General features: G+C 36.8%; 1 protein-coding gene across 13 annotated transcripts in view; it reads right to left on the reverse strand.

Moving 5' to 3' along the window:
- Nucleotides 1-13,224, reverse strand: part of PLEKHA7 (pleckstrin homology domain containing A7) — a 157,447-nt gene that overhangs the window by 62,278 nt on the left and 81,945 nt on the right. For 11 of the 13 annotated variants that reach the window (XM_032689917.1, XM_032689927.1, XM_032689926.1 and 8 more), the window contains one exon: nt 3,593-3,676. The exons of the other annotated variants lie outside the window; for them this stretch is intronic. In XM_032689917.1, the coding sequence (XP_032545808.1) occupies nt 3,593-3,676 (84 nt within the window). The remainder of the gene's footprint in view (nt 1-3,592; nt 3,677-13,224) is intronic. 13 annotated transcript variants of the gene reach the window in all.

Genomic DNA, 13,224 nt, shown 5'->3' on the forward strand with positions numbered 1-13,224 from the left:
TTCTGGATAAAAACTGAAATGCTGGCACGAATAGATAAAAAATTAATCTTCAGATATGAGTAAGCAAATGATAAGATGCCAAACTGAATTCAGTGTCAACAACAGAAAAGTAATTCAAAAGAGGAAGAAATGAAAAACATCTCTGCAGCTTTTATCACTCAAAACAACACTGGCAAGGAAAGGATATTTTTAAATCTAAGCACAAGGAGTAGCAGCAGCCAAAGTATGTTAAGAATTATTAGTAAAAGCATAGAGAAGGCAAAGTACAATTAAATTATTATAACAAACAATGAGCTCATGTGCTGAATACTGGATTCACCTATAATCAATCACTCCATCAGAAAAAAAATAAATCTAAAAGCAACATACAGAAAAGCTGGCCCTCAAGTAGAGCTAGTGAAAGGTACTGAACACACATCCCACACACAAAGTAACCAAACCTGCTAAGCTTGGAAAAACAAAATAAGAGGTAGGGATTTCACGGTGGTCCCAGCTAAGAATGTGTTAGGAAATAAGGAATCACTGTTTAAAAAAAAAATCTAAATAAGAACACCTTTAGGAAGAAGGAACAGTATAAGGATCAAAGATAATATAATTAAAAAATCAGAGGTTCCAGTGACAGTGGAGTTGAGGAAACCAGATTTCAGCTTAAAAAGCAAAACTGATGTGATATTATTTAAATGCTTTGGGAAAAGACTAGTGAAATACAGTTTTCTACTGAAAGTACCCAGTTCTCATTTGATCAAGTGAAGCAAGGGCATGTGGTTCAAAACTGAGTCACAATCGAGCTAGAATTACATCACTTTTTGATGTCATTCTCCAAAACTTGTTTTCAAATCTTCTTGCCACTGCTTCCAGGATGAGGAATGGCCAGAGCAGTCCCTACATTCATCATTTCTAGATGACTGTAAATTACTTTTCTGATGTTAAATGTGTCCTTTTAAATGGATATGTTTGCTGCAGCCTGAACAAGTTTGTGCTTCCTTCTCCCCACTAGCTTCCAGTCAATATCTGGTTACAACTCCTGCCTTTGGCCCTAATCTTAAATTAAAATCAACCCATCAGTAATAAATCATGTCAGAACTGCACTGAAGAACAAATCACCTTTTATGAAACCCTTAAGAGTGCTACTACTTCAGACAGGATTCTTCAGCCGTAGGAAAAAGTATTCGTGGTCAGAGGATCCCACAATGGAAAGTTTCCACAGGCCATGCCAATCCAGAGACTTCCTTTCCGACCAAGTCCTGCTTGTGGAAGTCATTTCATCACATGATATGATCTACTACACTGATTCCAAACTAATACACGATCAACAACACTGACTGTACGAAATCCCTGATGCCTGAGGGAAAAGAATGAAAATGTGGCATAGCCCCATTACGATTCCCAAAGACAGGGAGGTGCTAGCAGCTACTCTGATTTCAGCAGAGGCATCCACAGGTGTCAGGCAGCGTCACTTGACAGGAACTCAGATATGATCGTGATGAACAGCATCTGTGTTAAACCCCTATTGTTGCATAAAAGTGGTATGAAACTGAGGAAACCAGAGCATCCCACACATTTGAAAAAGACATTTTTAAAGCAATTTTAACTTGACAGATTAAAAACATCTACTTTCAAAAACGCTGTATGTACTTTAAGTCAATAATAAAGCTTAGAAAAATGTTCTTGCACAGACTGTTTCCACTACAAACACATCCCTCCAGCCATTCCCTCTTCTTTTAAAATAAAAACCACCTCTCTCTATCAATTCCTACTATAGTGTAAGATTTTTCCTGGTTTTGATACCATCTCAGTGTGAGTAACTGAAGTCTACAGATGCTCATTCATCTGATTACCCTCTAAATAAGCACCTTCATTTATCTTCCCAAAAATCTGCTAACAGACATTAAAGATCACTAAAATCATGTGCCACCATCAAGCAGTTCTTTCAATTCTGCTTTTAATATTTTATCTGCTACCATGATTACAAAACCAAAAACAGCCTAGGGAAGTATGACTAACCCAAGCAGGCACTCCAAGGAGTTGTATCCAAACAACTATTTTCCAGAACACATCTACAAATTTATATTAAATTTGACTGAAGCTTTAAAACAGATGAATTAAAAATCAATCAGTGGATAGAAGATGGAACACAGATACACAATGGCTATTCTCCATAGTGTCTTTCAGATTTACTCCACTGCAATGTACCTGTTCACCTCACTAAATGAGCTGGAGCAGCTTGTTTGCATAACTGGAACGAGACAAACCCCTTTGAGCAACAAGTCACCTGCATGCCACTGAACAGCTGGGGTCACCTCCAGCTCAGTAGTCATCCCACGTCTTCATACTTAATCACAGGCCTCTCCCCACAGTGTTTTATTTCGTGCTAGTTCTCAGTAGGCACCTTAACATAGAATTGGCTGTTGGCTTTGCTTTGGATTTGGGGGAGGGCAGCTGTTAAGTTGGAGGGGTTTGTTGGGGTTTTGTTTTTAATGTTGTTTTTGTTTGGTTGGTTTGCTTTTTAAACTATTTGAGAGCTCCTTCTCAGGGCTGTATCACAATCTCTGAGCTTTACAGTCATGCTCTACCTTCTTCCTCTCCAAGTCTACAGCAGAAGATTTTGCCAGAAAGGACTCAGTCTCCTGGGAGTCTTGCACGGCCCTTCTCTGTGTCTCATTTTTCTTAATAACTACTTTGAATTAAATTTAAAGCAAACTAAATATCAGAGAGTTTGAAATGCAAAGTGTTCAGAATCATCTGGGCAGCCACACAACCCCCCACATCAAGGCCACTACAGCATGATGACCAGCCTCTGTGATAAATGAGGGGCTAGAGGCTGCTTAAACAGTGTTGGAAAAGCTATCTGGTGTTGTCCCATTCTTGTTGCCTTTGGAGGGGTATTAGAAATGATGTAGAATCTTCTCCTAGACTCTGTGTCTTCTGTCTAGGGAAGCCATTCCATCACAACAGGGATTCCAGGAGCAATCCAGTGTACAGCAAGGATGACAGCAGTAGTTAAACCCTACAATGAAGCAGGGCATGATCCAATCCAAGACCAAAGACATGCCCAAATTCACCAGTTTGAACATACGCATATTTCTTCATTTTTCTTTTTTATTTTTTCAAATCAGACAATCAAGATAAAATATTCTAGAAACTAATACATTCTACACCATTTCTCCAGAATAAAGAAGAATGTCTAATCAATGTAGAACATCTTAAACATAAGATAATCAAGGAAGTACAAAGGAAACTAGTAATATTTTGTGTATCTCAATTTCAGTACAAACCTTCCAGCTTGCTCTAAAAACATTTTTCATTTCTGTTCTGTATACCTGATATTCATATAAGGCTAAAGCATCACTGTTTAAATATCCTATATATATATATTGCCTTTTTTGTTTGTTTATTTTTGGGTTTGTTTGGCATGGAACACTGCTGGAATCAAAAACATACTATCATAATGAGAAGTAAAATTTTAAGCATAAATCTCAATGACATTTTTGCTACAATATCAGAAGAACTGTTAATAATCTAAAGTACTAATCTACTGTAGGTTAATGTGCTACTGGTTTAGATCTCTTGACATGGGTATAAAACTACTTACTCTTCTCGCAAAATAAATTCAATATTTTCTGGAGAGACCTGTCCTGTCACAGGATGTCTAAATGACGTGGTCTGCTGATTATGGCTGAAAAGAAAAAAAAAAAGAAAAAAGAAAAAAGGAAATTAATATTGCTAAACTCAGTAAAATATGATCTCTAAAAGGCAGAACTATTTATATTGATGCTTTACTGCTCTATTCCAGAAATGAAACATATTTCTGAGGTACTTTTCAAGTCTGAAATGTTTTCAGCTCCTTCCGGTATTCTTGTTGACTTTGCCAGTGGCACACTGTACCATTTAATTATTAAACAAGTTAATGTTTTAAAACTAAACTAGTTACAATCCTTAGTTAGAGAGACACACTTGAATTTATGATCATTTAAACCTGACTATTACCAGATTATTTAAATATAACACATAACATAATTTATTGAATTATGTTTCTGTAACTATCACAGAACAGAACCACTAAAATAACTTGAAATGCTGCTAGACAACATTTTACACATTTTGTATTATTTAATCAGATCACAGAGACATTATGTGGAAGCCATTTCTTGCTTTTTTTTTTTTTCTTCTAGTATGGCACTTCTTCAATGATTTTTCTTCACACCTTCATGCAGCCATTCAGCTGTATGGTCTATATAAAACAACATAATTTAGTATTTTATTTCAGTTGAATTAAAGTCAGGAATTTCTATCAACTTTCCCCTCACAGTACTATCTAGATGTTTTGCTACCCCCTGTGAAATATTGCTACTCATTAAAGATAAATATTTTACCTATCTGTGTAACTGCACTCATGTAATGCAAAAATATGGAGTGAAGAAAGCTTATTTCAGTTTAAACTGGTAGCCTTCCCTCCTCCCCAAAATCAATTATTTCAGTTAATTGTACAGAAAACACAAGACAATTTCTGTAGAGTCTTATACGTAGTGAACCCTTTATTCTTCTGTCCAGAGGAATGACCCTATAAAAATCACAAATTTTAAAGAAATAAGAAATTAAAGATCTTACTTTAGAATTAGAAAGGTCATGGCTGACATGCTCTAAGCCTTAGAATTAGAGAGAGTAGTGAATGAAGTGCTCACTTATTCAAGGTTCTGAATTTTTCTGAGTTTATTAACAATTTTTAGATAAACATCCAAACCAGGATTCCCACCAAGTGCAGCAAAACAGTAACAACCTATGAGTATATTCAGAAAACAAAAATAAAAAGGCATTCAAAAGGATTATATTTCAAAGAGCCAAAAATGAAAACTTGACCAATTTTTTTGCTTAAAGATTCGGAGTTTTTCCTTTCATAATATCCAGCAGTTTCAGGTCTTACAGTTTTGATCCTGTTGTCTAGCACAGCAGGACATCCTCCCAAAACCAGAATAAGGCATAAAGAAATATTTTGATGTTTCAGAGTAATGAAATTCCCAAGAGATAACACTCTTTCTGATGAGTAAAGGACAGCTAAAAATCAATCAGCTCATGCAGCCACAACATTCCAAAGTAAATAGCTCAAGACATGCCTTGATTTAAAAAACAAACCAAAAACAAGCAAACCAAAACCAACCAACCAACCAAATAACCAAGAAAACCCCAACAGCAACAAAAATTCCACAAATTGTTCATGCTAAGTCCCACTTAGGTCACAAACAGCAGAGAATGTTTGTGACCTAAGTGGGACTTAGCATGAACAATTTGTTGTAGCAACTTATGTAACACCAAAAGGACTTTTTCCAGCCCCACCTCTTACAAAAAGTCTACTCTAAAGCCATTGGAAACTGTCAACAGGCTATTTGGCCATCAACTACTCTGCAGCACCAGCGATGGCATTCGCTCCCTAGGCTGGTGAGAACTGACCTCTCCTACAGCTGTGGGTTAATAAAGGACCTTGGCAGTTTCTAACTCTTCAGCTTTTTCCATGAAATCAGAGATCCAGAGAAAGTGTCTCCAGTAAGCACACAGTGCTAACATCAACAAAGTAGCCAGGATCTTTTTCCTCACAAAAAGACTGAGTATTGTTTTCCAAAGAAGCATTTTTATGTAAGTTTATATTTTAATTTTGGGTCTACATCCAAAGAGAGGGAGAGGAACTTGCAGATGTTTTCAAAGAAAATAATAAAGCAATTCTCACACTAACAATTACCTCCACGTTTCTCACACAGTCCAGTTTTATGCTGAAAGTCTTTCCTCTCAAATCAGGCCTGAAGCAGTCTGTTTAACCTTTGATGCTTAGGTTAGGACTGCTAACAAAAAGGCAGATACCTTGTTAGCTTAGAAAAATCAAAGTACCTTGCCAGCTATATTCTCCAGGGGCAGCCAAACTGTCAACAAGCTCTCCTCTGCAGGCTTTTAGTCATTAATAACTCACTCTATAATTAAGACTAAGAAAAAGGACTGTATTCCAGAAATGCTCTAGGGTTGTTTAGGAAGTGAAGTTACCCATTATACCATACTAGCACGTACACAAATGTTTTATTATTTCCCAGGAAATAAATTCACCAGGTCTTCTGAAGATGAATTAGTCCACTTGTTGCAATTCAAGAGGAAGTACAGTACTAATAGGCTAAATATTGCTTACTAATAATAAAAGTGTTTGCTGCAAATTAAACACTTCTTAAATATCTGAGCATTTTGGGACAGGTTTTGCACATCAAATACTAAGAGCAGAGAAACAGAGATGGCTCTGTTACTGCACAAAATGCAGATGGTAATTTCACATAGAAGGAGAAGGAATATAAAAGCAAAACTTCCCGCAAATCTGCAGCTTCAATAAGTAGGACTTGACCGGGAAGAGAGAAGTGAAACCCCTGCCACTAACAATTAGTTTTGCAGAACACAGTGGTTTATTTGAATTTGAAAAGTGAGTGTTTAAGTGTTTTGCCTCACAGGACTCATTAAGAATAAGCGATACTATTCAAAACAACCTATACAACAGATGGCTAATGCCTTGCAACAAGGAATTAGATAGCAGGGAGATTTTTGTTCACAATGAGAGCAGTCAAACATTGGAAGAGGTTGCCTAGCAAAGCTGTGGAATCTCCATCCCTGGAAACATCCAAAATGTGGTCGGATAAGGCTCTGAGAACGAAATCAAACTTTATGAGCTGGTTCCAGCTTTGAAGCTGGCCTGGCTCTGAACAAGATGGGTTAGATCTAATGGTGTACAGGGGCTCCTTCCAATAAAAATTATTCTGTTCTATCATTCTATATACCTCCATCTTTCTCTAAAAATATAATTCTTCCAATACCTCTGAAGCTTTCCCAGTATTTAAACAGATTTATTCCAAGACTATTAGCAGTACCTTTTTCTTAGAACGAGAGAAATTGAATCATCAGGCCTTTAGATTACAATTTGTTGTTGTTGCTTTCATGTCTTTTAAACATTTTCTTAACAGGGATATCTCTTTAAACAACATTGATAACAACAGTTTTGCTAGTGAGTGATCTAGTAAACCTGTTGCAGCACAAGTTTTCCTTTCCTTTCAAGCACAGACTAAAAAAAGACCTGACACAGTTGTTCTCCAGACACATCAGCTAACCAAGCTTCACAGTAGTTAATCACCTGTATTTCCTCCAAATAGCAACTGTTGAATATGTTCCTATTGTCCAGAAATCTATCATGTGTAACAGGCACAATAAATGTGCCTTGATAAAAGGACACGATATGCTGCTCCACTCTTCATGCCCCTCTTATTCTGGTTTTTTTTCACTAGAGAAAGACTTAATAGCCCTCAACAAAAATGGGAAAGGCTTATGATGCTTCACTGTGTGAATTCTGAATGCTTTGAAATTTGTATTAGTACACCACCACACATTTGAAATGCCAAGATAACTTTTCTAGCAATGTTACAAATTTTCTGTGTGAGAAAATACAGCATTTTTTCATAGTAACCATCTTTTAATTCTAACAGTTTTGTATTATTCTGATTTTGTACAAATACTGATCAACAGAGCCACCAAACCAAAGCAAGTATAAAAACATGAAAAATCCACACAAAAATGACATTCATTACCATCTACCACTACCAGCATTATTAAATTACACTACAGACTGTTAGAAGTAATTCTGAACTTCAAAGTTACAGAACACCATTTTCCAAGGACTGCTGTTGGTTTGTAACAGTTAAGACTCACACCCTTCATAATGGAATCAGAGTTTAAACACGTTTCTTTTTAATTAGATACCCCAACACAAATTCTATTATTTCACAGCATGTGTACACAACATTTACCAGCGTAACAACTGACAGTCGCCCACTGTCTTAAGACAGATTTACTAAAGCAGTTTAGAAAGACTCAAGACCTTCAAGATGTAAACAAAATGAATACACCTGGCTAACCTGAGCCCCATGTGAAGTCATGCTGCTTGAGCAGCTAATGTCACTTCTAAGCTGGCTCTGAGTTCAGGTGCGGGGGTGGAACCAGATAACAGATAACCTTAAAAACGGGAAGTTGTTACGCTCCTGCTGGCTGGGTGGGAGTGCAGACAGACAGACACCTCTATCCTTAGATAGCCCCTTACTGCTCACCATCCAAATGCAGCCTAAAACATTGCTCAGGTGTTCATAAAGCAAGTCTGCAAATTTAATGCTGCCTATCACTTGCTTGCACTAAACTAACCTATAGTATGATAAACTTTAACTGATTTTAACACAAGAAAACCATACAATTACAATCCAGTCTCCAATTCTATAATGTAATTGACACAGGCAGGTACTTTTGCTTGCATGGATGCTTTTGCAGAACTCATAATTAACATGACTTCAGTTCATTTTGTATTAGAGTCAAAGCCAAGTTCTAATTATTAATTTTTGGACATGAGTGATGCTGATGACCTTTCATTTGAAGTCAAGCAAGCTTACAGATTGCCTCTGGAGTAATTTAAATGCCCAGGCAGATGAACCTTGAAATGTGTGAATCAATTATTGATTGACTCTACATCACATTAACAACAAATTTATAGGTTGCGAGAAAAATTCATGTTGTCATTGGACAGACTGTCCTATAAATTATTAGGAGTCACTTGTACACTATTTATTTTCAAGGTAGGCTGACTCCTTTACTTGACTTGCCTGCAAGCCAAGATAAACATAAACCCCTTTATGCTCAATACCCCAGATGGTGATGATTGTTATGGGTGGGCACCCACACTTCTGTGGGAGTTTCTGGTGTGGGTGCAGCTGATAGAAGAACTTGTGCAGTGAAGAACCACTGTTCAGCCAGCAGGTTGTTACTCCAAGCAGGAGAAAGTGCTTGTATCTAACCAGGCAAAAAGCCAGGCGTAGTTTGCTTTCCTTCATAACATATTTCTCAAATACATCAACAGCTTCAAAACAGTTTCAGCGCTGCCTTCTGATTATCTCTTGGATATTGGTTTTTAGAATTAGTTAGAACAAGTATCAATAAATAGTCCAAGAAAAACAGTGCCCTCAAAGCTGTGTAAGTAATATTACTGGAAGAAAAACGCAGTGTAATACACTATACAAGCAAAAGCACCAACTACAAGCTGCATGCACACGAAACTTCATCTTTTCAACACACCAAACATTATCCACAGTTTAAAATAGTCAAAGTGTATCCTCAGAGTAGCAGTAAAATCCTGTAATTAGTGGCTAGAAGACTTTCATAAAGTCTAAATTTCACCTCCTCATACAATTTAATCAGCATCTTAATCTAGGAACTAGTGCATAATAATCACAGAGTAAAAGTGATTCTCTCAAATTTTACATCCCCCCTGAGAATTCACAAGTGTTTAGCTGTTTAGTCAGAATACAATTCTACAACTATCTTGAGCTACTATGTCTGTAACTACTATCAGCCAACACAAGAGTCTGTGCTTATGAAGACAGATAAAGGGGACAGGTTGATCTGACATCAGATTTTATTATATTTTCACTTCTTGTAAAAGCGTGCAGACAAGAATAAAACATCTTATTAATGTTTGAAACTAACAGTAAACAGACAGTCACGCTGTCACATTGTGTTGTCCTTCTACCCAGTTCACTAATGGTGAGGTTAAAAAGGAACTGCAAGTTTCTTTGGAACTGAAAAAATTATTTATTCCTGTCTTAATGAACTAACAAAGATAATGTATACTATCTAATAGTAGTATCAGCAGGAAAGATTTTGTTAATGAACATGCTTTCAAAAACAGATCTAATAAAACAGTAGCAAGCTAATATGGAAAATGCCACAGAATCACTAAAAGTATTTTCAGTCATTGTAAGTACTGATAAGAAGATGAATAAACTGTCATCACAGGATCGACACAGATTTCCATGAGTAATACAGGCTGAAGTCATCTACTGATTCACAAATTCTTTTGATGCATATCATGAGACACCATCAGAATTTTATTAACTCACAAAAAAAACACATTCAGGGAACTTGAAATTAAGAGGAAAAAACATGTTAGTCTTGAAGACAAGAAAATCTTTAGAAAAGACAAATTTGATTCTATTTCCTTACTTTCGCTGTTTCAGAAAAATCACAATCCTTGCCTTCAAAATCAAAAATTAAATTAAAAAAAACCTCTCTGATAACAGCGAACTAAAATTAGAAATGTATCACATTATCTTAATTCAGGCTTGGAACTCACTTAGGACTGTTTCTTTCTTTCCCACAGAAGTATTCGAAGGTAATCAGACGATTCTCCTTAAACCCCCAAAACAAAATGCACTATCTTCAAAACTATCTATCTAATTTGCAACTTTGCTACCTAACAAAAACAATCTTGACTTTTAGTGACAATGAAATGTCACCAATGTCACAAAATGAACAGCAGACCCCATAGGTTGTACATTCCTTACAAATATCACATCTAACAACATCTAAGCCAAAACAAGAAAGTTTGAAATGGAAACAGGAGTAGGTCCAACAGTTAAATACATGTACTGGTGATTTATACATACATATATTTGTATGCAGACATATATATATATGTATATGTGTATCTGGGATATATATGGGCACACAAATCCTTCTCATCTCCAATGCTGGCACAGATGTTTCTGCAATGATGTAAAACACTTCAGCTTCCATAGGATTAAATGGTTGGGACAATGGGACAATCCTAGCAGTCCAACAGATGTAGAAACTCCTTAGACAGATGTAGTCTGATGGAATCTTTCAAGGTGAAGGCAAGTATTTTTTTTAACCAAAGATTTTGGGAAGCACGGAAGTGTGTGCTTTTCCACCGGAGGTCATTGGTGCTACAGGAAAGCAGCAACTTAAATCTTTCCACTACTCAGTTCTGTCCAACACATACAGCAGCATTTGCCCTATAGCCTTACACAAAGAAGAAAACAATATAACCACATTACAGGAGCAGGGCTGCAGAACAGTTCTACAAAAAATGCTGCCATAAACCAATCCTGACACAAGGAAACAGCACACAGAGAGCAACACGTCACATTATTTATTTCTTCTGGATCTGGTACACAAACTAAATAATAAATTCATTCTCTAATAAAAAAGAAAGTGGTGATATCATTAAGTAATATGACTAAAACACCCTGGGTAAAAGCAGCACTCTTATATTCCAACATCAACCATAATTTAAAGAGTTTAGTGAGGAAGGCGCCCAACAAGCATTGCCACATAACCATACTGTTTTGGAAAGAGTATTTAAGGGAAGCTTTAGACAAAAATATTATACATCTCAAGTTGTAAGCCATAACAAAACTGGTTAAAATAGGTGTTCACATACATAGCACCTAAATATACCAAAGGAGGCTGAAACTCCTCGCTAGTCCTATTTGAGCATATTTTACTTTGATGGGAAGACTTGCATGATAAAGGACAACACAATCCACATTGTTCTAAACATGACAGCAAAAACATGTTTTCCAACATCCAGTTTTCATCTAAGTAGCAAGCTATACAGTGCAGAAAGCTGAAACAACGCAACAGCTATAAAAACTGGATAAAATAGATTTCGAAACTCCATTCCTCTGTCACATAAGACATATAACCTCAAAACAGAGATCGATTTTAACTTAAAGCAAATGCACCTCTGATTTATTATTTATTGAATTTAATGCATAATACAAAACAAGTGATTATCAGAGGACAATACTGCAAACTGTGACCTTGTGTGCCCTCAGACAACGCAGAAACACACTGCCCTTTTCCCCTCTCCATAAAATAGAAATGCTTTATCTACACAACCTATACCATGGGAACGGAGTTTTAATCAAGTACTGTCTCTTTACGAAATCACAAGTGTCCAGAATGGAATTAAAGAATAGCTGGTATCCATCAAGTTCTCTCTGGGTTACAGTCTAGAATACTGAATCCAATTTTGGGCCTCCTCATACAGGAAAGGCATCAACAAACTAAAGCGAGTTCAGCAGAGGGGCACCAAAATGGTCAGGAGCACCTTCTGTGTGAGGAGAGGCTGAAGGAGCCCTACCTCCTGCCAGGACGTAATCAAGAAGTCTCTTTATAGTGGTACATGATGGGAGTATGAGAGAGAGGCGTAAAATGAAATGTGAGACTTTCAGACTGCTCATGGGAGAAGCTTTTTCACCTTGAGGATATGAATATGTACCGTGAGGATGGCAAAGCAGTGGAACAGGCCGCCCAAGAGGTTGGACAGTCTCCATCCTTTGGCGTTTTCAATACTAGAGTGGAAGAAGAACTGAGAAACCCTGTCTGACCTCACCACTGACCTTGCTCTGAGCAGAAGGTTGCACTAGAGACCTGATGTCTCATCCAATACAAGTTGTCCAACAATTGTAAGGTTGGGTATAGTTCCTAATTCTACCACAAAGCCAAAAAGCCCCCACAAACAAAACCCAAATGAAACGAGAAAGTTTTGCAGAACAGATTTTGCTAAGAGAATAATGCAAAAACTCCACATCGTTTAGGAAGAAAAACTCAAAATTGCATTAAAACCTGGTTTCTTTCAAACTTCAATAACACCACTAATTAACTTCTTCAACAAATAATTAAATCCAAAGCCCATTTATATTCTCTTAATAAATATCCCATGAAAGAAGATAATTTATACAGGCTGGGTTGCTGTGGTTCTGTGCTTTATATCCAATAGGACGCATTTTCCATCCAAAGCTTTTCCTGCAGCTAAGGTCATTCAAAACATGCATGAGTCTGGCTCAGTCCCTCTCTAGCCCTACCTATGTCCTCCACAGCTTCACAATACTAGTATTGACTGTAATCCTACAAACCTCATCCCCTTCAGACACCAGGCAAAAGAATAAACAAGGATATTACCACTGTATTTTCTGAAGTCATGTTTAATATGAAGAAACCACAATTCCCACAGAGCACACCTATTCTTGTGGGTTAGCTGTTTACTGGCATATATATTAATAAAAGTTCCTTCATTAGTAGCAAACTGTTCCAGCCTATCTTGTGGTTAATTCTGAAACACTTCAAACTCTGTTCATCTGCAGCTTACACCAAAAAAGTAAAAAATTACAGCAATGAAGTTATTTCTTTTGGTTTGTGTAATTCTCGACTGTTTTAAAGGAGTTCCTCCTTCCCCAATCTCTCAACTCACTGTGCTGAATAAAATGTAATGCATCTCCTCCAAATTTAAATGCATTTGTAAAGTATTTTTTCATATAAAATTTTAAATATTAAATGGACTACAGTAGTCCTGAAGGGCCCTTA

The sequence above is a fragment of the Chiroxiphia lanceolata genome, chromosome 6 (assembly GCF_009829145.1).
Source record: "Chiroxiphia lanceolata isolate bChiLan1 chromosome 6, bChiLan1.pri, whole genome shotgun sequence".
Classification (NCBI taxonomy): domain Eukaryota; kingdom Metazoa; phylum Chordata; class Aves; order Passeriformes; family Pipridae; genus Chiroxiphia; species Chiroxiphia lanceolata.